The 25,854-nt window shown below is 37.1% G+C and overlaps 2 protein-coding genes across 2 annotated transcripts; one reads left to right on the top strand and one right to left on the bottom strand.

Annotated features, from left to right (window-relative positions):
* Positions 1 to 45: 45 nt before the first annotated feature.
* LOC146465787 (nicotinamide/nicotinic acid mononucleotide adenylyltransferase 1-like) lies at positions 46 to 11,223 on the bottom strand. The gene is made up of 8 exons (XM_085128251.1): positions 11,084 to 11,223; positions 10,862 to 10,950; positions 8,740 to 8,807; positions 6,766 to 6,857; positions 6,116 to 6,195; positions 5,038 to 5,139; positions 3,115 to 3,173; positions 46 to 1,878 (listed from the first exon to the last, which is right to left on the bottom strand). Exons 1-8 carry the CDS (start codon positions 11,181 to 11,183, stop codon positions 1,779 to 1,781), a joined length of 690 nt encoding a protein of 229 aa, XP_084984377.1. The 5' UTR covers positions 11,184 to 11,223; the 3' UTR covers positions 46 to 1,778.
* A 50-nt stretch (positions 11,224 to 11,273) lies between these two features.
* On the top strand, positions 11,274 to 25,571 carry LOC146465786 (casein kinase I-like). Its single transcript, XM_085128234.1, has 10 exons — positions 11,274 to 11,430; positions 12,119 to 12,256; positions 16,310 to 16,416; positions 17,285 to 17,411; positions 18,370 to 18,468; positions 19,131 to 19,270; positions 19,496 to 19,574; positions 19,846 to 19,920; positions 20,904 to 21,168; positions 22,535 to 25,571. The coding sequence occupies exons 2-10, from the start codon at positions 12,128 to 12,130 to the stop codon at positions 22,543 to 22,545; spliced, it is 1,032 nt and encodes a 343-aa protein (XP_084984360.1). The 5' UTR covers positions 11,274 to 11,430; positions 12,119 to 12,127; the 3' UTR covers positions 22,546 to 25,571.
* The last annotated feature ends 283 nt before the right edge of the window (positions 25,572 to 25,854 follow it).

Here is a 25,854-nt window from a genome sequence, read left to right as displayed (position 1 = left end):
TGGTTTATTATTATTATTATTATTATTATTTTATTTTTTATGGGGAGTGCCCTAATTTCTCATACAGAAAATACTCCAAGAATTATAACAAGAGAAAGTGACTTTCTCAAAGGGAGAACCAACCATATCAGTTTATAAATTTTACAAAGACGCAAGGACAGAAAATAAAAATGGGTTAATTTTTTGAAGGTGTGCTCAGTGATTTCGATCTGTAGCTAAAGACACTTGTTTATACCTCAGAAAAGTTGGACGGTAATTTTAGACAAAGCCTAACTTTCAATTTTTTACTTCTAGCTTTTTAGGATAATAATATGATTGCTTGATTATGAATTATTGATAATTTATTGTTATTTCACAAAGACATGTTACATTTTATTAGTATTTTTTATTTTGGTGTTATATACATGTACAGAGATGCATTATCTATCAGTTTAAATTATACTTTCATATGTTGTGCTTGTACTTAGTAAATACTTTCAGAAACGTTATTAAAAATAAATAATTATTTTTATTTATTGCTGGGAATTTTGAGGATTTCAAAATAAAGTATAAATGAAAATACAAAAGGCTTCTTTTATTCCTCTGCTACTCCAATTATTTGTTCCTCATCAAGTTACAAAGTCCTTGGTAACTTACACACAGCTATTGTTGTTTAACTGCTCTCAATCATAAAATTACATTGACAACCAATCGACCATGAAAAATAGAAACCCACAAAATGGATTGAAACCACCAATCATTGGACCTGAGTATGACCTTTTGAAACCAATGAGCTAAATTCTTCTGCTGTGATAATTTATGGAAGACGTTAAATGGACGGGGCCTCCTAATACAGCAGTATTTTATGAAGTCTACGACAATGCGGGAAAAGCAGAGTTATGTGAGGGCTATTCGAATCCATTGGGGGTAACCAGGCATTTTCAGAGATAACAAGAAATAATAAATAATTCTAAACAGCCGTAAATAACTTAGACTGCAAGCAGTCCTACTTTTTTCCTCAGATGACACTCGCAAAGCAACGGTAGAAATTGCATGCGCATGACAGAACTTAGGAGAACTGAAAGAGACTGCTTGCAGTCTATACATAACTTAGCATGGCATTTTTTCCCAAAATTTAAAGCTTTAATTCTCTCTCAAAAATGCATGGTCACCCCACCACCCCAGTTCAGCCCTTGCTAAGATCTGCTTTTCCCATGCAAAAATACCTTGGCACTAGTAGGTAAAGTACTTTAGGACGGTGCCTACTTTTGTTACTGCGCATCTCGAGTTACTCATGTTTCCTATGGATCAGGTGCCTACTAACCACACAAAAATACTTTGGTATTAGTAGGCACCGTCCTTAAGATACCCAAATTTCTTGGACCATCCTGAGATGGGCAGGAATGATAACAAAATGGGCCCAGTTTGAAAGGGAACAGGTCTAAACTTCATTCAAACATTACAACATACTCCTTTGTACGCCTCTGGTAAGAGTTGCCACAGCAACATAGATTTATACAAGTTAACATCTTCAAAAGGCGATAACTATCTCATTCAATATGCCATTTTTATTCCTAACATTTGAATCACTACACTAACTGAATTACACAATTCACAATTTAATCGCATTTGATGTAGTAAGAACCCACTCCCAATTATATTAAATAAATACTCCTAGGAATTTCCAATGATCTTCCATGGGGTGGGTATGGATTTTTTCTGGAACTGCACATTATTACTAGGCGTATATAAATAAAAAAAAAATAATATTTTCTACTGCAACCGACTGAATTGAAGAATTATAACTTTGTTGGAAGGTAGAGGTTGTTTGCTTTTATGTATTCAATTACTGGATCTGGAATCAAATACTTCACACTTTCTCCTCTTTTTAAAGCTCTCCTGACAAAGAAAATTTAAAAAAAATTCAAGGTTAATACATGCACAGTTATGAAACTCAATAACAGTACCGAAGGGTACTGAAGGAAACCAAAAATCATCACTGATCACTGAAGAACAGGGTATTCCCTTACTTTGTTATAGTTTAAGGTGACTCGACCCAGTTATTTTTTGGCGGTACCACCCTACTTTGAAGCTCTCTGGTATCCTCACTTTTGCTTTTATCGTAAGTTTAACACACAGAATGGATAACATATAGATCAATCTACAATATAGCAAAAAAATTTCGGCGATCGGAGTAAATGTCAGGTGGTTATAGTGCCACGCCTCTTTTAGGTCTGAGTCGAAATTCTGCTGTTGCCGGCTTTTTTTCGTGAGAATCTCTCGGCTACACATAGTGCACATTAGTGCCTTGCCCTGAACAAAGTTTCAACAAAATCGCAAAGACCCAATTCGAGAAATTTAGCGCTTTCCAAATTTAGGTCATAATTTAGGTAAAAATAGTAAGCAAACTTTAAACGATTATATCTAATAAACTATGAGATTTATTCCTTCATTTTGGGGATCTTTATTACAGATGGGTCCTTGCAAATCAGCAAAAAGCTTTAGGGCCTTGTAAATGCGCGCGATTTCGAGCAATGCAAACATGTAGAAATTATAGTTTTAGCTACTTGTTGACGCTTGTTAGCGTTTCAGAGTCCTTCTCACAAAAAAAAGCATTTTCTTAAAAATTCGTAGTTTTTTTTCCTTCAAATTTTTTCAGGGCCACAATTGATTGATCTACATGTATATGTTATACATTCTATGTGTTAGACTTACGATAAAAGTAAAGGTGGGGATGCCAGAGAGCTTCAAAGTAGGGTGATACCACCAAAAAAACAAACTGGGTCGAGTCACCTTAAGTCTATTCTGCAAGTGGCAGCCATTTTTAATATATTAGGCTTGGTCCTCTATAGCAAGGAAATTATGGGACCAGGAACAATTAAACTTAGTAGAATTTTCTGAACAGTTTCCGAAGGAACTGAAACTCGGTCACAATTTCACATTTAGTCTACCGCGTGTAACAATGGCTCCTGCTCGACAAAAGACACAAAGAACAACAAAGGTTTTAATAGACCCCTTTGATAGATGAGTTTGTGAAAAGTATTCAAGTTATGCCAATATATGTTAAAACAAATGGACAACATTGTTAAAATTTATATTTTCAAAGTAACATATTTTTATTTGATAAGAATGTACCTTATTTTAGTGGCACTGACATCATTTCCAATCCACTCTGTGACGATGTGAATATTATTCTGTGAAACATTAGATTGCAAACAATGTAAATTCATGCACAAATGAAAAATTAGTTATGCACATAATTTTGCAGCATATCATGAGATTTCAGTCCAGCTCGCAAGATCTTGCAAATACATGTATTATTAGACCATATTTGTATCAATTATGTTCAATCCTGGGAAATGAACTGGATCTAGCTTGCCATGGAGGCTCTTGTGGAGGAACATATTTAAAAGTATTTGAATTAATTTAAATTTAAAAAGATCCAGTCCAATATAACAGTGGATACAAAACAGCATTCTATTCGATGAGATGTTCTTGCCATTTGAATGTGAGCACAATATGAGTCAAGCAAATAAAGGGGCTGGTGAATGACCATCAGCCAACAAGACAAGCACTTAATAATTATTTCCTGCAAGTGTGAGATTTCTTAACCTTGCAAATTAACAACATCATTCAATACTCCAAGATGGATGCCAAAAAAATTAGTCTCCCAGACCCATGAAATTTTACTAAAATTTTGAGATGCACATCCGTTGAAAGACCATTCACCTCCCTTTACGGGGCACAGAAGGCTGAATTTTCCATTCTAGCAAAAACATTTTCACTCTGGACTAGCAGGCCCAGTGGGGGGTGGGGGGGGGGGGTGATTGGGTTGGGGGTACTCAACAAAGTTGATACAGGGAGACTCAGCACCAAGGTCCAAACCCTAGCCCTTTTTATTTACAACTTTCAGGGGTATCGAATGGTCTTTGCGAGCATTTGCGAGCATGCGAGCAGTGTGTTTATTTTTGCGAGCACGAGCAGTTGACAAATTTTTCTTGCGAGCAGCGAGCACTTTAATTAGAAAAATTATCCAGATATGGCGAGCGTCTTTAGAAAAATACAGATGGCGAGCAGCGAACACTTCAAGTACTTCGTAAATTTTCCGCTAGCCGGAATCTCTCTTTTATTTAAAATAAGATATGTTGTTTTGCGCCAAGTAATACCTAATAATTCTGGCTGACACCTCCAAAACGGAACAATAGTTACAGGCTGAACTCAGTATATAAAAAATAACTACAAAGGTGGATTAATGAAATTTGGAGCAATTGAGCACATGTTAACAAGAATGCGAGCATGCGAGTAGTTGCAAAAATTTTACGAGCATGAGTGAGCAAGCACCAGTTTAATTTTTGCAAGCAATTCGAGCAGAGGCCAAATTTTGCGAGCACTTTAAAATTGAATGAGACCATTTGATAACCCTACTTTTGACAGAAAAGGTGACCTGTTCAGACATATACCTTCCATAGAAAATGATATCCCTATCGCATACATGTACCTTCCGTTTGAGATGTTTTGAAAGGCCCTTTCAAATACCTAAATGACAGTTTTCCCCACTTTTTTCTATACTTCAGCTCGCGAAATCTCTAACCTTTTAATATATACCTCCAGCCTGAAAAGGTACTCCTTTCGGTAGAGCCTCCTGTATAATCCATTATAGGGAGTACTTCCCCCCACCCCCTTTCCTTCTCCCCAGACTCACAGGCCCCTGTGTTTCACAGGGTTCTGGATCTACCACTGAGTCCTGCCAATGCTAATCAGCTTGCTGGTCCAACACAATAAGACTGGCTTGTCTCTCAAATGAAACATTTAAAAGTAATTTCTTGCTTCATTTCGCAGCTCTGAACTGTACACCACTCATCAGGACTGCCATTAGGAGCTGGAAACCAGTTTTTAAGGCTGGCGACCACAAGAAGGTGACTTGGAATTTGAAAATGATTAAAAGAGAACTTAACAAGAATGGGAGACTTCGTCACTTGCCAGTGTATGGCCAGCTACTCCAAAGCTTAAATTATGGCAGCTCTACTTGGTGCTGTAATTTACTGACTGTTTACTTACTCTGTACTTTGTAAGAACATCTGACTCATAGATGAAAGATTCTGGATTGGACCCCACTCTGGATATCACAACAAGACCATATTTTCCTACAATATCTTCAATCTGTTGAGAGAAAGAATAACATCAATCATCACCACAAGAGGGTCCAATAGACAACTAATGGCAGAGTATTCTGTCTTTAGGGTCCTATCAGGGAGTGTATCTGTATGTATGTCCACCATCTGAATTTCAAAACTTCCCACATCACAGATTTCAGATAATTCCCCTTGAAAAGCTACACAACAAAAGAAAGACAACAATGCAGCCTGTTTTTGGCCAAAAGAGAAGTTTATTGCTACAAAAAAAAAAAAAAAAAAGAAAAGGTACCATAAAGGACAATTAATTTCTCTTGGCCACCCCTGATAGTATCCTAAGACAGGGAGGGTGGGTGGGAGAAATCTGATTAGTTGTCAGAACAATTTAACTTTTTTCAGTTGAACTTGCAGCTTCATAGAGATGCCTTGTCATTTGTCACTATTTCATTTGATTTCGTGTTGCTTCTTCAATGTTGTATTGCTCGGTTGGAATTTACTCTAACAAGGCCTCTCAGTCAGTTAATGTTTATCATCAACAGATATCTGAGTGTCAACACTGGCCCAAAAATTATTTGCTCAAGATTCAAACTTTGCACAGAATAGTTGTCAATGAAAAGATAATTGCCAAATGCCACCCTGCTACTGACCTAGAAAAGGATTCCAAAACCATAGGGGAAGTGGTGAAAGTATTTACTGATCGAATTTCTGAGACATCAGTCTGGATAAGACGTTAATTTTCTATACCCATTTTCAGAGCAGGCATCTAAAATCCATACCTGTTTTGCAGACTTTCAGACCAAAATGGTTCAATCTATACCCACTTTCAGACGAAAAGAGCTAAAAAACAAACACCATGTTTTTATCTTGAATCGCCTCAGGGTTACAGGACTCGGTGCTGACATCCAAACTTTGAACAAGTACATGTACATCCCCCTCTCCTTCCCCCCTCTCCCAGTACTCTCTCTTTGGGCCACTTTGTAGTATGTGTCTACACTAGGTCTTACATCCTTGTCTTTCCACAAGTTTGGAACAGCAAATGATTCTAAGAGATCAGCTCCACAAAGCAACTTTACTTTCACAGGATCTGTGAAGAAAGATGGCCTTTAATATTATTTTCAGTGATTATGGATACACTAAATCACATCTATCTTAATTAATAATTTATCATATGCCATTACAGCAGACAAAAATGAACATAATGCAGAAAATGTACACATTTTTTTTTTAATATTTATAAAAAACAAAATAATTTAAAACAAACAATTTTTTTCTCAGAACTAGGAACACACATGTTTGGTATATACGCAGACTTGTTTTTTTATGTATAAACCACATAACTAAAAAGGCTGAATTTCTTCAAAAAGACCCATGATTTTATTTAATAGTAACTGCCCATCATAATAGCTATACTTCAGGCAACAGGCTGAGATATCCTTATGCTTCAATTGAGTCACAAAAAAACATATTATTTAATTTGTTGGAAAAATAAAATTATGTTTCCAAATAATTCAAACAATTCCAAGTAGATTTGTGTTAAGGAATCAAAACTAGATGCTCCCTTTGCAATTTATGTTCCCAGAAAGAGGAATGAAAATAACCCTACAACTACATGTAGGAACATGTTTACACTTTGTCCTTTATAAGCCATTTATACCTGAAAATTCACTGTTTGCAGCTTCTGATATATGAGTTAGAATCTTGATGGTCTCTAGCCAGCTAGCTTGTTTGCTTTCCCAGTCATCTACACTACAAATTAAACCCAGAACAGAAAGGCTCTGATCAGCTCAATTTTGACAGACAAAGCAAAGTCAGAATATTATTATACTTGAATGTAAAACTGAATGTTGGTCCAACTGCCGACAATTTAAAAGGCCACAGCTGCAATGACATATTAAGTTTAATTTTTCCTAGCCTTGTACCAAATTTTCATGTTGGCCAAATGCCATGCCAAATATTCAACTAAACATATAATAATTATTTTGAGAAAAAGCTTCTACAGAGGAAAACCGGACTGTGGTTTTGGGACAAAAGTTCACGATGACAGAGGTGGAAGTGAGCAGTTCATCAAAATTATTTGATTTCGTATTCTATAGGTAGCCCAAATCAAATTTGCCGTTCTGAAATTTGAGATTTGAGTGTTCTGAGATTTAAGTTAGTGTTTTATCTCAGTCTTTATTTCAAAGTAATCAATTTTCATTAAATAATTATTCTGACTTACAGTCTTTATATTTCAAGACAATTAAGCCAAATTTTACAACAGGTTTCTGCCATACTTTTCTCAGGGTGGGAAAGTACATGTAAACACCCACTCAGAATAATTCTGAGTGGGTGTTTATAGTACTTTTATTGCTGCATGAGTAGTGTCTCTAACAAGCCCTAAACACAGTGTTACTGTCAGTATAAATTCTAGAACATGCAGTGAGTTCTATTAATAAAAGAAATTTTAATTTTCACATCAAGCACAGTTTAAGTGCTAGTTATTTTGCAATAAAACTCTTTAAAAAATGTTAACACTGAATACTAATTAAAGAAGGTTCAAGTAAAGCATGTGGCTTTTAAGCTTGGGCTACCTATCCCAGGTGGGTTACTTGGGTATAAATGTGACGGGGGGGGGGGGGGGGGGGCGACGGAGCCTAATATTTTGCACCCAAAAAAATACATGGACCTTATACTGTGCACCCAAAAAAATACAAGACTGGACATTTTAGACCCAGAAAAAAACATGACTTTTATACACCTGGAAATTCAGCACTCCAGGTACATGCAGATTATCCTAATCATGCTTTTGGATCTTGTGGGAGCTTTGGCTTGAATTGCGTAAGCACTATTAGCCTGGCGGAAATTCGAACCCAAAAAAATACGTCGGACCCCCTCCCCCCCACCCCATCACGTTTACACCCGAGTAACCCACCTGGGGCTACCTATGCAACAACTTCTGGGAAAATTTTGTGCCCTGTCAAAAATGCAAAAAAAAAACAAACTTTTCTTAGAAGATAGCTCCCTAACTTCAGAATAATTCGAAACTCGCCATTTTGAGATTTCTCATCACCACACTTGAACCTTCTTTATTGAGTGTTCAATGTTAATGTTTTGTATAAAAGAGTTTCATTTGAAATATCACTCGCACTTAAAATGTATGTAATGTACTAAGTGGGGAATAAAATGTTCTTACAACTCAATTTCGGCATGTTCTTGTATGTTAGATAGTATTTGCAGTGTAATTATACTTCATTTGGGACTTCTTAGGAATAGCATTAAAAGTGCAATTTTGAGTGGATGACATTTCCATCCTGAGAAATGTACAGTATGGGCAGAAGCTTGCTTTAAACTTGCTTAATTAGGGGGTTCTGTTAATACTTTGAACAGGCAGGCGAGAAATAAAAGCACCTGTAGTGAGCAAGTTAGTCCACTTGGATACGTCATTCTCTGGAAAATTTTGATTGAGATTGTTAAAAGCAGCCAGGCAAAGTTACATTCTCAGTTGGCCAATTTGCCTGATGTCCAGCCCTTAATGAAATGGTTAAACCCCCGTTAATTGTCTTGAAATAGAAAGAAAAAACTTTTAAAGTGATTTTTTAAACTAAAGAGACAAAAGCAACTCACTTAAGACTTAAGACTTAATTATTACCTAATCCAGTCTGACGTTTGAACTGCAAGCTTACACATTTGTACTCTGTGCTCGGATTTCACCAAGTCCTAGATATACAAGAAGAAGAATATTATAATAATTTAAATTATAATCCATCAAATATTTTCACTCGCACATGATTGGTCTAAACGCCTCACGTGACCGAATATACCCCAGCTAAAACTGGGGAATATCCGATGATATTCCGCAAGTGATATTCCCCAATTTCAAAAACTTCAAGGCGCATCTTGTTTACAATTAAAATTAATGTCAAGATCAGGGAATGGTTTGCTTTTGTGACAGAAAGAGAGATAAACCTGCTGGTCGATAAAGCAGTATCAGAAAACAACATACGCTCTAAACGTTTTTGACGTAAACTGTTCTTAAACGAAATGTTCAAATACTCAAGCTTGTTGCTACATGTTGCGAAAAATATTTGAAGGATAATAACCACAATAACCTCCATTTAGCTTTAAAAATATGCTCAGATATTTGTCCTTGGACATTATCTGTTCCTTGAAGCTCACAGTTTTCCTCGAGCTTCGCTCTCGCTTCTCGGAACAGATAATGTCCGCGGACAAATATCTGAGCATATTTTCTCGCCAAATGGAGGCTACTTTTATTTATTAAAATAATTATCATATAAATTATGGTGACTTTTGTCAAGAATGCAAAATCGTTCCCTTAGTTTGTAAAAATGTTCAGACATTTGTTTTGAAGCTTTTTAATAGGATAATCATATATTTATCATTAATATCAAAACCACCAGCATGATACTAATAATAACCATAATTTTGAGATTTGAACTGGAAGCAAATAGGTTTTTTAACATGTCATTGATAGTGATAGCCTGCAGAGCAGGCGCTTTTGAGTGTATTCGAACGCGCGTTAGAAGGCCGCCATTTTGGATGCGCAGAGAATTCGGACTAGTGGAGGAGGGGCGGGTGTCGGAATCCTTTTTGGCCTCGCCCCAACCCTCTTTCAGCTTTATCATCCAAGATGGCGGCATAGAGTATTCGTATCTTTATGTCCTTTATCGTATCCCCAAATACGCCTGCTCTGCAGGCTATGATAGTGATTTTGTTGATTGGAAAGGTTGGACTTGTGATGATTAAAAATTTCCAATTCTCTCTCTATTTCAAGTGTTAAAATCAAGGTCTCTTATGTCCTCAGAAAATTTCAGTTTTATGAGAAAGACTGTAACTTGCTGACAAGGTGAATTTTAATAACTGTTCCATATAGACCAAACTCGTGAACATGTTACATGAATTTTGCTGCATTGAAATTTAGTGCTTACATGGAACATGACATTTTCAAGGTTATTTGTGAGTCAATAAACATAGCATTACTGATTTTTGAACCCGAGAAGTTTGTACGATATCACATGTGTTTGACACACATGTATTTGTTACTATTAATAAAGAACAAAAACAGTAGGGAAAGTTTCTATGCTGGAGTTTGTCTGCCAGCTGTACACAAATAACACATATTTAATTGGAAGGGCCATACTAAGGGGTATACATTTCTCATCCCGAGGGGGGAGGGGGGTTGGAGGCTGGGGTGTGACAATTTTTTATACAACAAAATGATTTGTATAAATTTTGTCTCATTGCTAATAATTAAACATTTCAATCTTTCCTTTCTTATGGTATGCACAATTTTTTCCTTCTGCAGAAGCTTGTCAGATTTTTGGGTATATTTTGCCCATTCAAAGCTCCTCCCTTCTACTTCATGAATGGTGCATCCTTGAATCCAACCCCCCCCCCCCCCCCCCAGAAAAAATTAGGGAATTCAATCTAATATTATTATTATTTTTTTGTCCCAAATATTTTGGGACTACAAAGGCCCTTTGCTTCAGAAACCCACCCCTCCCCACCTCACAGCCCAGCACTACCCTGACAGGGACATAAATTGATTATCAGGTAAATCCGGCAACAGGAACCAGCTGCACAAAGATGTTTTGAACAAATGTTTAATTACCATAAGCAAAAAGGAATAATCAAATGATCCTAGCCTTATCGGCATTATCAATAAGCCTTAAGCTTTTCAAAGTTATAAAATATATAGCTACGCGTAATATATTTAAGCTTATAACACTTTAAAAAGCTTACAATTCACAAACCTTCTTCTTGTATCCATCATTTACTGGCGAAAATAATCCCTTCACCACTGTATAGAGCCCTGTTTTGTGAAGTGCATCTCTCGCTAACTCTGATCAACAAACATTTCAAAACCAAAATACATAGCTCATTGACAGGAAATGCAAATACCAACATATTTTAACCGGAAACACTAACAGGTGAAAAAATCGTGACAAAAATGCATGCAAACAAACAATTCTTACCAAACATTCTCAGGTGTAGAAAAGTTATAGGATTAAAAGATCCACAGCTTAACAACACAACCCTCGTTTTAGAAGCCACAGTTCCACATAAGCCCGCCATCTTGTCTGTTCGTCAATCGATACCAAAATATCGATTACTGTATTCCCTGTTACCCCTGGCTACGGCATATCCCATAATACTTATTGTTGCATGGAAGGAAAAACATGGAGGACATTCGATGAAATATGGAGATTAGAATGTAATCTCAGTTTTCGACAGTTTGTGAGCGAAGTAGAGTTCTCGTTCGCCTTCTGCCAGAAAAATCCGATGACAAAGAGAATTATTTCATCTAGTTTGTCTTCTCAAGGTAAGAATTCGTATTTTACGAAGGGCAAATAGTTGTCTTAACGAATCTTCTACGGAGAAAAGATTGGCACAATAGATTTCGTTGTGTGGTAATTTTACGTGGACGGCCTCTCCTTCCGAGTCGGGGATTCCTTCCCTTTATATTTTAAAAAGAGTCTTGAATGTTTAAGTGAGGATTGAGAATTTTTGTTGAAGAATGAAGGTTATAAATGTGTGAGTATAAATGTATGTATGTACCATGTAGATTACTTGAATAATTTATGGCTGTTAGCCACAACAAGAGATGTCAAAACAAGGGATCGAAAAACGCAAATAAGAATCGTAGTTATAAGTTTTTTACGCTTTTGGAATTAAAAAGGATATTGTCGTGGCAATTGAGAAAAATTCCTTTGTTTCGCAATTTTGTGCCCCTTGAAATTAAAAAAGCTAAGCTTTCAGCTTAATTGTTTGTCTCGCTGAGTCGCAAAATGTAAAAAAAACCCATCGGGTAAATAATTGCGTTATAAAACTATACACTACCCAAGGTAAACAGCAGTTATTGCGCTCAGTTTTCTTAGCGATGCGAAGAAAGGGAAACTGAATTTTTATGAAACGGAATTTTAAATACTTCTCGTTCAGTATGATACTTGTTAATTTTCTTTTTTTCCCACTTACGTTTATCTTTTATGAATGTTATGCTACTTTTTCAGGTTTCTAAAATGCAGAAAACCGGACCCGGCAGTGCAAGGTCGGAGTTTATTGTTGGAGGGAAATACAAATTGCTGCGGAAAATTGGCAGTGGATCCTTTGGTGATATCTACCAAGGAATGAATATTACTAATGGCGAGGTTTGTCTTGAATGATATTGAAGTAGTTTTTAATATCCCTGCGAGTTCTTTAAAAAATTAATGTGAGCTTACTCGCTGTTTTGAGGTGTCCTTTCACTATGCCAAACTTCAAACTGAACCCAATGGCAAATTTAATTTTGTAAACTACATGTATTGGGAATAATGACTACCTCAGAGAGGTAGTGCTCACTTTTGGCTTCCATTTGAAGGATCACACTGATGTACATGTATTTTATCTACAGGCCAAAGAGGTTAGAATGACCTTGTGCAGGTTAATTATTACAAACAATGCTATGCAATATACTTATGTTGATCAACAAGTTGTTATTTGAACGGCCAGACTCAAAGACTTCCCACACTCAAACTACTTTGTACAGCAATGTAAGGAGACTACAGAATTAATATACATGTAGTTTTCACTTGATGGGTCTTTGTAAAATTTTAAACAGCAACTCAATAACTAAGAAAAAGTTACAATATTATTCTATTTCAGTATACTTAGACTCATTTCCTTTGTGCTTGAATTGTATGTTGTATATTATCAATCTGTGAGCCAGATTCCAAAGGGTTGAAGCTAATAGATTCTTATTATTATATTAAGACAAGTCTGGATGTTTCCAACATAGAAGGTCTCAAGAAACAGCTCCTGTATTAAATGGAATAATTAAATAATTTTGAAAAAAGGAACATTGTATTAGCTATACATTGTTTTGATTTCTTGCATTTGACATCACTTGAAGCTTAAAATTGTCTTCTCAGCTCACAGACTTGAAAGCCATTTTTGCTTAGTTTGTTTACTATTGCTACAACAATAAAATATTTGTCCTCTCCCAGACGAAAAGAATTTTCCAATATTGCACTGTCTGTGGATCATAGGTATCCTTTGAAACAGCAGTGAGCTTGAAAATCTGTGTTACGATGTCATTTCTACTCCATAGCTTAAAAAATTCATGTGATCCCAATTCTGTTGATGATGAGATTGGTAATCTTGAACTTTTGGTAGAAATGGTTGTCAACTCCTAGTTACCCTCAGATGTTCTCAGATAGCAACTTTTCTTCCAAAATCAGTTGACAAGATATAAGTGAGAATGATGTATTATTCAGTAAGTGACACATGTATACATGGAAAATGTGTGCTCCTATCTATCCTATCTGGAGTCGAACCTAAGACCTTCTGAGTACTAGTTCAGATGCTCTACTACTGAGCTACAGGAGACTCGTGGGAGCTAAGGCCATTGAACTAGGTTCATGGGACAAACATCCTGCATACTGCTAGGAATGGAATGTCATGTGTGGCATACGCGCAATGGAATAAATAATGTGATGGAATATTTTAAGCCTGGTGAATAAATGAGAATGATGTATTATTCAGTAAGTGACACAGGCATACTCGGAAAAAAAATCTGAGTGCTCCTTTCAGGAGTTGAACCTAAGACCTTCCGATTACTAGTTTGGATGCCCTACCACTAAGCTACAGGAGACTAATGGAGCTAAGGCCATTAATTTAGGTTCATGGGGCAAGCATCCTCCATATTGCTAGGATTGGAATGTCATGTGTGGCATACAACAATGGAATAAATGTGATGGAATATTTTAAGCTGGTGAATAAATGAAAATGATGTATTATTCAGTAAGTGACACAGGCATACTCGAAAAAATAATCTGAGTGCTCCTATCAGGAGTCGAACCTAAGACCTTCCGATTACTAGTTTGGATGCTCTACCACTAAGCTACAGGAGACTCATGGAGCTGAGGCCATTAATCTAGGTTCAAGGGACAAGCATCCTCCATACTGCTAGGATTGGAATGTCATGTGTGGCATACGCCAATGGAATAAATGTGATGGAATATTTTAAGCTGGGTGAATAAATGAAAATATATGCGTTATTGATCAAGCGTGAGGTCAAGATGGCTGGATATTGGTCAAGTTCTTTTTTTGCGTTTTTATGGACCGAGACGAAGTCGAGGTCCATAAAAACGCAAAAAAAGAACAAGGCCAGTATCCAGCCATCTTGACCGAGCAAGCTTGGTCAATAAAGGATTTATTATATGGCTTTATCTTCAAGTTAAAACTACAACAACAAAACAAAACAGAACAAGAAACTATTCTGCTCGGAAAGAAATTCTTCATAGCCGGCCGGTATAAGATTCATTTTCAGTGTATTTTTGGATTAGCATGTAATCATGGAAAACAAGGAATCCTAAATTATCTTAAGGCTCTAACTTTATAATGGCTTAAAGGGAGTATACAATTATTGAGTAAGAAAAATTTAGATTTTCGCAAGTGCAGGAAGATTTTAATAGAATTCGGCAAACTCACCATTTTCAGCCGATCGCGTGGTGGCGTAAATAATAAACACTTTTCAAGTACACAGTTTTCGGTCTCCAATCAATAGTTCTTGAATGAAACAATACATTTTGAAATTATATGAAAATATTAGCCGAAAAATAGAGCGGGTAACTCAAAAAACTGAACAAAACTTTGATAAGATTTTGTTGTTTACAACAAGCAAGACGCGGCTAAATTAAAAAACATGAGCTTCTCCGGCAAACTTGAGAAAAACACTTTTCTGAACCGCTCTAGACGCTTAACGCAACTTTCACTACGCTATGATTTAAATACAGTCATTGCAAATCTAGAGAACTAATCAATTTAGTACACGACTTGAGACAATAACTTTTACAAAATTAATCTCTACACTCAGAGCAACTCACCGATTCACTGGCTCACATTCATTGTAGCTGAAACAAAATTTTCACTACACCAGGACGATTCCATTCTCTTTCCTTTCCTTTAGGTAAATGTTGAGAGGTTACTGAACTTTTTTGGTGAGCGTTTACCCCCAAAACAACGAGAAAATCGAAGAAAAGATTGCATTGTTGCTTGGGATTAAACTTTCGATGCCAAGCGGACGGACAACGGGTAATCCCGAGCGGGCAAGATAGCTCCATCTTGCCCGCTCGGGTAGCCAATCACAGCGCAGGATTTGACCCGTCTTGCCCGCTCGCGGAGCCAGCCATATAATAAGATGTATTATTCAGTAAGTGACACAGGCATACTCAAAAAAATAATCTGAGTGCTCCTATCGAACCTAAGACCTTCTGATTACTAGTTCAGATGCTCTGCCACTGAGGATCATTAAACTAGGTTCATGGGACAAACATCCTGCATACTGCTAGGACTGGAATCGTGATTGGATGGGATAAGTAGTAACTGTGAGATAACAGTCACTCCTTTATGGCGAGTTCAAGGTTGCCAATGTTTGGACAACTTACAGTCAACAGGGAACTCAAGCAGAGATACTTTTGAGCCATGGATGGCAACAAGAAGTTAAATGTTTTCGGTGCCAACTTATTTTGCTTCTTGCCAAGGCCTGTAAACCTCTTGTTTTGGACTCTGGGCCTGGTTGTTCAAAAGCCAATTAACGTTAATCCACAATTAAAAGTTAGAATAATTGTTGGATTCCAATAGCCCTTGCTAAAATCTGCTTTTCATGCATAGTCATAAACCGCACAAAAATACTTCAGTAATACAGTCGAACCTCCCGTAAGCGACCACCCATAATGTCAAGGATATGTGGTCGCTTACAGGAGGTGGTCGCTCACCAGAGATCAGACCACAGGGGGTCTAAATTTCGGGTAATTTACATATGGTAATTGCGGAGACCACACCCTTTTGCCAGTGCTTATCGAATCCTGTAATGATTTGGGCCAATATGTTACAGCGACACATTTTGCAATTTCCGCCCGTGAGAGAAACAGCAGATTGTGTGTCAAGTGGTCGCCTACGGAAGGATAAAAACAATTGAAAATTTTGGACAATCACCTCTAAAAGTGGTTGCTTACGAGAGGTGGTTGCCTACGAGAGGTTCCATCTATAGTGATTTGACTTGAAAACTTTTGGTATTTTGGAAAAGTAGTCGCTAATGAGAGGTGGTCGCAAAGGGAGGTTCGACTGTAGTAATTATCAGAATGCCTGTGATGTTTAATTTTATTATTATTATTATTATTTTTATTTTATAAAATTGATGGTTTATTGGTGCTTTTTTTCAGGAAGTAGCTGTTAAACTTGAACCCCAGAAAGCCAGGCATCCACAGCTGCTGTATGAATCTAAATTGTACAAAATATTACAAGGGGGAATTGGAATTCCTAAATTCAGGTATGCTGTACAAACATCTTTCAAATGTTCTGTAAGTTAAGAAAAGTGTCTGTTGTAATAAATACCGGAAACTAATTTGTGCTTCACCTGCAGCCTTGATTACATGCATTTTTGGTTTCTTGAAAGACATTGAATTCTGATCCCTCGCCTGGAGAGTATGTAATCAGTAACAGTGTAACTCTTTGGTCTTCATTCACTGCATGGCAGTGGAAACACTGTGGTTTAGGTGTTAGTTTATTCAAAGCTTGGTGTTTCAAGTTTGCTGTCATATTACCTGAAAAGTCCTCAATAGTCTTTGTTGTGCATTGCCACTGCCCTGGTTGAGTTTGTTGTTGGTTCTTGTCCCTTCTCAGGAAACTGGATCATTACCGAAACTGAACTACTACTGGGAGTAACCCTATTGTGTAACAGTTTTCGATGTAATACTTCTATGTGCAAGGTTCTTCATTAAGTGCTAGCAATCAGCTATTTTTAGCCGGCAAATTTGGCTAAGTTACCTAATGATGATGATGATAAATTAGTCTTCCCTTGCTCCAACATGCAGACTTCTTATTAAGTGTCGAAAGCCGACTAAAAAAGCCAGCTATTTTGGCTAAGTTACATCTACTCTAAAACTTAATAAGAACTCTGCACGTGTAGTTGCTTTATGGAATAGTAGGCTTTGATTAGCATCCACTGTTTTCTAAGAATTCATGCTGTGGCACTTTACAAAACAAACGTACAAATACATTCATTATAAAACAAACTGTCTGTAAGGTAACATTTTCTGCTTGCTGAAATTACAGCTGTTTTTGAAATCTGTACGTATGTATCTCAAGATTTATACACTGCCGCTCAAACTCCTATACTATATATGTTTTGTTAACAGATGGTTTGGTCAGGAGAGGGACTACAACGTATTAGTAATAGACTTACTAGGACCCAGCTTAGAAGATCTTTTCAATTTCTGCTCAAGAAAATTCACAATGAAAACGGTGCTCATGTTAGCTGATCAGGTATGTCAAATGTTTCAACTAAACATTATGTTAAGTCTTGGAAGTTTGTCACTGGAAGAGGTTTGGGGCCCAGTGGTCCCAAACAAAAACTTCATGCCCATGTTACATGTAGTTTCTTCCATGAGCACCCTGATCTAATGGGCTCTTGGTGACCAGGGCCCAGTTGTTCAAAGTCCAATTAAACTAATCCTGGATTAACGTGCACTTTGATTCAAATTTAGTGACTAATCAATGAAGACTTTTCAAAAGTATTTTTGTTCCTCAATTTTGATTTAGACTTTTCTTTACCACCAGCTTAAAATTAGTTTTTAACAACATTTTTAATGAGTGAGATGAAAACCTTGGTTAATTTTTAATTGGGGATTAGCATTAATCAGCTTTCGAACAACCGGGCCCAGGTGTAAATTATTTCACAGATTTGTTTCTCTTCAGCCACTTGCTGTCTCAGTTGCTCCCTCATAAACAAATAAAGCATGAAATCAGAAATGGGAAGAAAGGGGCAAAAGGGGACTCTAGGAGCAGTCAAAGAGCACATCCTCGCCCTCCTTACATGTACTTTTTTCCTCACCCCAGTCTCTGATGAAATACAAAAGAGGCCTCCATAGAGGAGAGAGACTTACTGTGAAATGTTCATGGATATATGAAAAGCAAGGAATAGACCCTTCTCAAAATGGTGGCAACAGATTTGAATGAGTTAAAATTGAACTGAATGAAAAACTGATACCAGCACTGGAAAGAGCACCTTTACTTTAGTAACCTTGCAAAGTTTCAGAATATTAGGTGTTATATCAGCTTGGGAAATGTACAAACGTTTGCAGACAAAATTAGTGATATCCATGTCAGTTGATCATTAATTTGGCAGTTACATTAAAGGAAAATCTCAGTGGATTATATTGTCAGTGTTTTGGCAAGGTTTACCCATTGTTACAGCGTAACTGTGTTTGATACTCTTTTCCAGATGATCGGTCGAATTGAATATTTCCACAACAAGAATTTCATTCATAGAGACATCAAACCTGACAACTTTCTCATGGGGATTAGTAAGAGTTGTAACAAGGTATGCTTTTAATGTGTGATCGGAAAATATCCAAGCCATACTCCCCCTCCCCCCACCCTCACAGAAGGTCAGTGGAGTTGCAAGGACAGCTGGAGGCGAAAAGTATAAAAAAAAAAAAGGTAACCGGCAAACAATAGACAACAATGGCTGCCAACATTTCAATCAATTTGAGTAATTTCAGACCTCATCCTTCTTAGCAGTCAGGGGAACAAGTGCCATTTTTAGGAAGTCTTTGAACATTGATGTACTTGTAACCATCTTACTAATCAGAGAATAATGACAACACTGGGTACTACTCCAAACCTCTCGCAGAAAACAAGTTCCTTTCTTGGCAAGTTTGTGCACCCAGAAATTTTCTCTTTTATTATCAATCATGATGTTGCTTAGCAATCTCAAGGCAAAAATTGTTGGGTACTCTGGTGTCTTCGACTAGTGCGTAGTGATTGTCAACAGAAACCTTATCAGTAATCAGCATACAAGTGATGTATGTGCTATTTGTGGTACAGAAATTCCTCAGCAAACTCATTTTCTAAACAGATGCCCAAGTAATTCAAATTAATGCCAAAGACATGCTATTTAAGAATGAGGGTACAAGGACAGTGGTAGTCAATGCTGATCTGTCAAGCCAACGTCTAATTTCTTTGTATCATTTGCCTTTTTAGCTCTACATCATCGACTTTGGCTTGGCAAAGAAGTTCCGGGACAGCAGATCGAAACAACACATACCATACAGAGAAGATAAGAATCTTACTGGCACCGCCAGATACGCCAGCATAAATGCACATCTTGGAATTGAGCAGTCGTAAGTTCATAGAATTCAGGCTATGCCAGTCCTTTAAAAGTCTATTTAACTAATGGCACATTTTCAAAAACTAATCTAGTTGTCAGAAAAAAAATACTGTGACACTCAACACCACTGTCAATGGACCAATCTTGAATGATCTAACATGTCTTTTTGACCAGTGTGCTTATACCTAACACTGACTTTTATTCATGTCTGATTTTTTTTAAAATTTTATCTCACCAGACGTCGAGATGATATGGAATCATTAGGATATGTTTTAATGTACTTCACAAGAAGCAGTCTCCCCTGGCAAGGCCTCAAGGTGAGAAATATGAGCTACAATGCATAAAAATAGCACACGGACCTACTCCCCTGTCATGTTTACATATATGCCACACCCTGGACAAAACTAGTTGAGACAAACTTTGAATGTATTTTCCATCTCCGTTGACAAAAACACAGACAAGATCGTATAAAACCTTCCTTCCTGAACCCCCCACCCACTGTTCCCGAACTTGAAGTTCCTTTGATGAGGGGCTCTGTATGTCCGTTATCCATTCAAGAATCATTTTAAAGAAAAAATTCAATTTCAGGCTGCAACAAAGAAACAGAAGTATGAAAAAATAAGTGAGAAAAAGATGTCTACCCCAGTGGAGGTGCTTTGCAAAGTAAGTAGCATGATTTAGTTAACCTATTTTGTAGAACTCAATCACACCACTGCTTCAAAATACATAAGAAAGTGTCAGGTCCCTAATACATGTCCCTTTTGATTTAAACCAGTTTGAATGGAGGAGAGGAATGACAGGGCCTAAATTTTGATTCCCCTTGACTACTGTTTTGATGATGAATATATTAAAACAAATTTGAACTGCATGTGAAGATTAAATATAAGCAAGACCTTTGTAGTTATTTATGCAACTTAAGCAGATGCAAAAAGAAAGCCTGAAAAAAATTCAAGCTCGAATGGGATTCAAACCCATCACCTCCAACTGAGCTATCAAGCCAACTGGGAACTGAAGATATTGTGAGTTCATAATATACCTATGGAGGATGAATAAATGAATATAAGAAAACATATATATTTTGAACTTGTTTGATCGCTTGTTTTTTTGTTTTCGTTTTTATCACAGTGGGTAGTTCACTATGCTAGAGGGACTTAGCCTTTGGACTAGACTAAGTTAAATATTCCCCTTGTGCATGCCAACCTTTGACATGCCTTCTCCCATAAAATCTGAGTTCAGACTGTATGTTTTTCATTATGTAGTATAAGGTGGTAGTTGTATGATGGTTAAACAAGAAGTTCCACTATAAAAGGGCAAACCCCTCCTTAATTTCACACCTTTACGGGCGTGAGATGCAAATTAAGACGTTGCTCAGTCGTGACAAGTTGTTGACTCAAGCATCCACTGAAAAATATGCCTGAAAATTTTTTAATATCACCACAGCGATATAAGATATCAAGTTCTAGTTTGTTTAACAAGGGTTATTCTGAAAAGGGAGCTAATTTTATTAGTAAAAGCCAAAGAAAAAGGCCTTTGTTGTTTGTCAGCCTTTTACGCTCTGATGGTTGATTGACAACTGAAGGTGAGAATGGCCTGGCCAGGTCCCTTTTATACCAGAACTTCCTGTCTAATTATGGTTCTCCTTTCAGGGTTGTCCTGCAGAGTTTGCCATGTACTTAAACTACTGCAGAGGGTTGAGATTCGAGGAAGCACCAGACTACATGTACCTTCGCCAGCTGTACAGAATTCTCTTCAGAACACTAAACCACCAATACGATTACACATTTGACTGGACTTTGCTGAAGCAGAATGCAAGTCAGGCTTCTGCAGTGTCCATGAGTGCAGCAGCAACGGCGGCACCAGGAACAGCACCACCACAGACAAGCAGTGCCAGACACAAGCAAAGAGCAGGGCGTTAGTATCATGAGTTGCATTATTTGATAGATCTCTTAGTCTATTGTTTGAAAACTGAAAAGTCAAAATTGCACTAAACAAACAGCACCACAGGAAAGCACTGTTCGGTAGCTTGAATCATTTAAATGGTCAAAAGAAACGATTTTATCCTAAGACCCAGACATTAGAACTAGCTCACACAGCATAATAAACAGTACTACAGGGAAGTACTGCTCATTAGCTTTTATTTGAAAGGTCACACTTCAGGATTTCATCCACAGACTCAAAACTTGGAACCACCTTGTACCTCACAATAAATGGTACCACGGAAAGGTATGGCTGACCTTTTGATCATTAGCCCTTTGTCGGAGCGAATCAAGGAATTGTGGGTTGAATGTGGTTTACATGTATATTGTGAACAGTGGAGCTGTGCTATTGGTGGGAGCATGATAACCTGGAAAACAAGAATAAATTAATCGAATGACAGGCGTTTCTTAATTCTGCGGGGATTTAGAATGCCAGTTTGGAAGACGAATTTTTGTTCTAAGCTTTTTCGGCTTCTTGTGTTAATACTATGAGGTAAAGAAATTCCGCAGACTGTCTTGTCTTTGTTAGAATTGTTAGGCAGGTCAAAGTGTTCAGCAACTGGTTTGGATGTATCGTTGTCATTTCTTTCATCTCAAATAATTATGTTGGTGAAATCGGTCACTTAGGGTGCTTACCATATACATGGAAAACCCAGAAATTCCAGTTGGAAAATCAGATGGTACGCATCATTCCATTTGGAGTACTTCTGAAATTATGGGCTCCTGGTCAAAGTGATGCATTTTTATTGCTTTCTTTTGGGATTTACAACTGATGTTCATACATCTTGCATGTAAATCATTTTGTATCTATGCCAAAAATTTCCATCCAGATGGTTTGTGTAAATGGTAAGCACCCCTAGTCTCCTTCCAGTCTCGCCAATGTATAACTTTTTGCTTAAAGTGCATGATTTTAGTAGATCATGCGGTTTTGAAATTTTGTCCACCTTGTGAATGGAAGGGCAAGTTTGGCGTTGTGGTCATGCGCATTTAAAACTACCAGGTTGATTGTTGGATTTGAGTGCTCTTCTAACTAGAAAATTACCTTTGTTTTTATCGTGTTTCAATGAAATTAGTGGAGGTTGTGAAAATTGTGCCAGTTTCAGGGTCATTTTGGAGCAACTTGAAGCTCTTTAAAATGATGCTTTTGACTGCATGGTTATGTGGATGGAAGGTAGCAATATCATAGTGAATGGAATTGGAGTGAAAGGGATAAGCAGATAGTCAGCTAATTCCCCAATATAGAGGTTTCACTGGATGTTACAAAGATAAGCACTTTGTCTTTTTTTTTTTTTTTTTTTCAGAACGACGATAGACGCACAGCAAGTTGTAAGCGAGAGATCCAAGTTAAAGTTGACTAAAAACCGATGTGTTAAGCAAGAAGACCGTGGCATAAACTAACCAATGCAATGACAGCTGGGTGATGAGTGAGTGAATTTAAACCCTGGATGACAATCAAAACAACCATGACTTCTTTGTCAAAATACAGTAAATTAAAACAGCGCAAGTTTAGAATAATTCATTAATCTATCGTTTTTTGTTGAAATTTTTAACAAGCTATCCTCGGTCTTTGTCTTTGTATCGCATGTTTTTTGTTGTTTGTTTGTTTGTTTTTTGTTTTCGTTTTTTTACTTCTTGTTCTTCTCAAAGCTTGACACCAGTGCCTAACTGTTTAACCAAGTAGTAGTACAGAAGTAGAAGTGTACTAAACTGGTTAATCAAGTAGTCTAGTAGCAAAACCAGTTCTATTAAACTAGTTAATCAGGTAGAACACAAACTTAAACAAGCCCAACAGGTTAGGGTGCATGATTCATCATTTTGAAATCAAGTACAGTGTGTGGGTAGCTCCTTGGAAAACAACTCAAATTCAGTTTTTTTGTTCTTGAAACTACCTTCAAATGATTATTGTGATTGGCAAAAGTGCCTATGCAAGTAAAAATCAGTTCTGTTGAATTGGTTTCCTCTAAGCTATTTTCGAATAGCGATTGACCAAAGGTTGCAAATTAGTATTATCACTCGCTAGAATTGACCACACTTTTGCGTGACAGGCTGTTTTCAATAATTAATTAAGTAGTTTCTACTTTAATTGCTATCTGTACTTTAAACTAAAAGCCTACGTTACGTGTACATGTAAATCTGATGTCATAAGTACGCTGTATTGATTTATTTTTAACACGGGGGAATGCCTCTTTATTCAAGGCGGTGCAATGGTTGGGTTGTTTCATGGATGGGCATAATATGAATTGTAAATAATACAGTGTTTCATTTCTTGATTTGATTTGGCCACTTAGCAGTTGAATCCTTTTGAATTCTGTTTCATTTATTTCCATCAGAGATAAAATCTCCATTGATGTTAAAGGAATAACTAGGTTTTTACAGGCGTGAAGTCCCAAAACGACAAAACATCATTATACAGTCATAAACACCAAAGTCGGGGGGGGGGGGGGGTAATACGTCAAATGAAGGGTAGTGCCCCCCCCCCCCCTTTAGAGAACAATGAGTGAATTAATACTTATTAAAAACATGATCATTGGATAATTCATTTCCAGAGTTTCGATTGGCTTAGCGGTCATGGTATATCAGCCATTATACCATGCCCGAGAAATAACGACCATTATATTGTTTTCTGGTTGTTCTTGGAAAGCGAAATCAACAAGATCTAGCTGACAATATTTCTTGGACGTTTTTAACAGTTATTTTAGTAATGTTAGGTATCGTTTCTGCCTATGTAAACCTCAACAACCAAATACAGTACGGTGTTTTGAATCAGGCACGTTGAAAGAAAACTTCCCGTTAGTCTTTCACTCCCAAATGCACCCAAATTCAAATTTTAATTTCATTTTCCAAATACGGGGGAACTATCAGCACCACAGGAGAGTAGTGCTCAGTAGCTTTCGTTTGAATCGTCACACTTAAGGTTTTCATCCGCAGACTCGAAAGTTAGAATCACCTTGCACAGCATAATGAACAGCACCACAGGAAAGTACAACTCGACACGTTTTCATTCGACTGGTCACATTTAAGGATTTTATCCACACACTCAAAGCTACAATCACATTTACCGAAGTTTGATTAACAAGGGGGTATGATTTACTCTCGGTAACCGAAATATCGTGGGGCTTAAAATTGTTTACCCTGAGGGCAAACTGTCGATTCGCTCGCCGGCACGTGGGTCGACCGAGGATCCGCTGCTCTTAGGGTAAAAGTTTGTAGGAAAGCAAACAAAACTTTGTTTTCCCAAGCATATCAATTTTTTGTTGTTGTATTTATTGTAAAGTTAAATTAGACTGTGGTGTAGTTCTCGATTGAAGTTCATAGCTATTAGTAACTTAATGCTAAAGAAAACATTTGTACAAAGTTAATTAACTCAGAATTAGCTTGAAAAAAAGTCTATGCGATGAAACTTGTAAAGCGTGTTAAAATAAATTTCAGTCTTATTTTTTGGCGAAAATACAAAATCGATAGTTTTGTACGTCCAAACATTATTTCTTGGTCGGTTTTGTTTATGTCTGTCTGTGTAATCATAGATTCCTTATCTGGGGATTTTTGCTTACTTCAATTTTCTTTCGTTAACTGAAAACGTCGCCTGGGTAAACAGGCGTGGTCTCCTGCGAAACGACGTCTGTTTATCCAGGCCTTTGAAAAAGAAGGATTAATATCATTTTGCAAAACATTGAAACGAAGGAGCATTACAGAGTAGAACTACCTTGTAGAGCATACTAAGCGGCTCTATATGAAATTGCTGCTCAATATTTTTTGGATTTTCATCGTTCCAATTTTTTTGTATGTTTTTAACTTCTTGTCTCAAACAAAAAGCAAACTCCTGAAGGAGTGAAATGTAAACATGACGTAAGCGAACTTCGCCTCCTGTATTGGTTTAGCGCAGTTTTCAAATGAGTGTCGACTGAAGTAATTTGCGTTTGCCATTACTACGCTCCATGATTGGCTGACAAAACTCGTGCCACTTTCTCAACCAATGAGAAGCAGAAGCAATTGTACCTTTACTTGGTCGCACGCATATTCCCGCGCTTGGCGCCGGTTACACGTATTTGCTACGAGTTCTGATTGGTTGATTGAACCGTTTTTGCCTGGTCAAATTAGTCAGAGTAATAACTTTGGTTTCGGTTTTGCGGCACTCTATTGAAAACCGCACTTGAATACATTATTGAGTTTCCATTCACTATGTCTTGCATCCATCAAAAGCCATCTCGATATTTGCAGCTTGTAACGAGAAGTGTTGTGATCATTTTATAGTATGCTGACCAGATGAAAGCATTGTAAATATAACATACCACACAAAATGAAACTAACCGTAAAGTAAATAAATGTTCCCGTTTTTAATACGTTGTTGGTGTTGTTGTTGGCCATCAAATAGACTACTTTAATTCCTCCTATTTGAAGAAGATTGCCTGCCAGGATTCGATCCACGACTCTAATATTTTCTCTCATCTGTCTTTGGCCAAAAAGCGTCAGGTGGCGAGAAATGTTTTTGGGTATCGGCAGTTTTCAGAATTAGTACAAAGCGTTAACGCATTCTGTCATAATTTAACCCAAAAGAAACGATTCGTTGGATTAAAACGGGCAAATTTGAGGCAACTACAAAAATTCTAAAAGCCAACAAAAT

This window comes from Pavona decussata, unplaced genomic scaffold, assembly GCF_977016875.1.
Source record: "Pavona decussata unplaced genomic scaffold, jaPavDecu1.1 SCAFFOLD_155, whole genome shotgun sequence".
Classification (NCBI taxonomy): domain Eukaryota; kingdom Metazoa; phylum Cnidaria; class Anthozoa; order Scleractinia; family Agariciidae; genus Pavona; species Pavona decussata.
This window is presented reverse-complemented; position numbering and strand designations above follow the sequence as displayed.

Excerpts from the sequence above, each read along its gene's own strand:
- LOC146465787 (XM_085128251.1), bottom strand. The coding sequence starts at position 11,183 with ATGGCGGGCTTATGTGGAACTGTGGCTTCTAAAACGAGGGTTGTGTTG. Across the intron at positions 6,196-6,765 it reads TGCAAACAGTGAATTTTCAG|ATCCTGTGAAAGTAAAGTTG; the intron begins GTATAAATGGCT and ends CTTTCTTCACAG. Across the intron at positions 5,140-6,115 it reads ACTTGTGGAAAGACAAGGAT|ATTGAAGATATTGTAGGAAA; the intron begins GTAAGACCTAGT and ends TTCTCTCAACAG.
- LOC146465786 (XM_085128234.1), top strand. The coding sequence starts at position 12,128 with ATGCAGAAAACCGGACCCGGCAGTGCAAGGTCGGAGTTTATTGTTGGA. Across the intron at positions 12,257-16,309 it reads TGAATATTACTAATGGCGAG|GAAGTAGCTGTTAAACTTGA; the intron begins GTTTGTCTTGAA and ends GCTTTTTTTCAG. Across the intron at positions 19,271-19,495 it reads CATCTTGGAATTGAGCAGTC|ACGTCGAGATGATATGGAAT; the intron begins GTAAGTTCATAG and ends TTATCTCACCAG.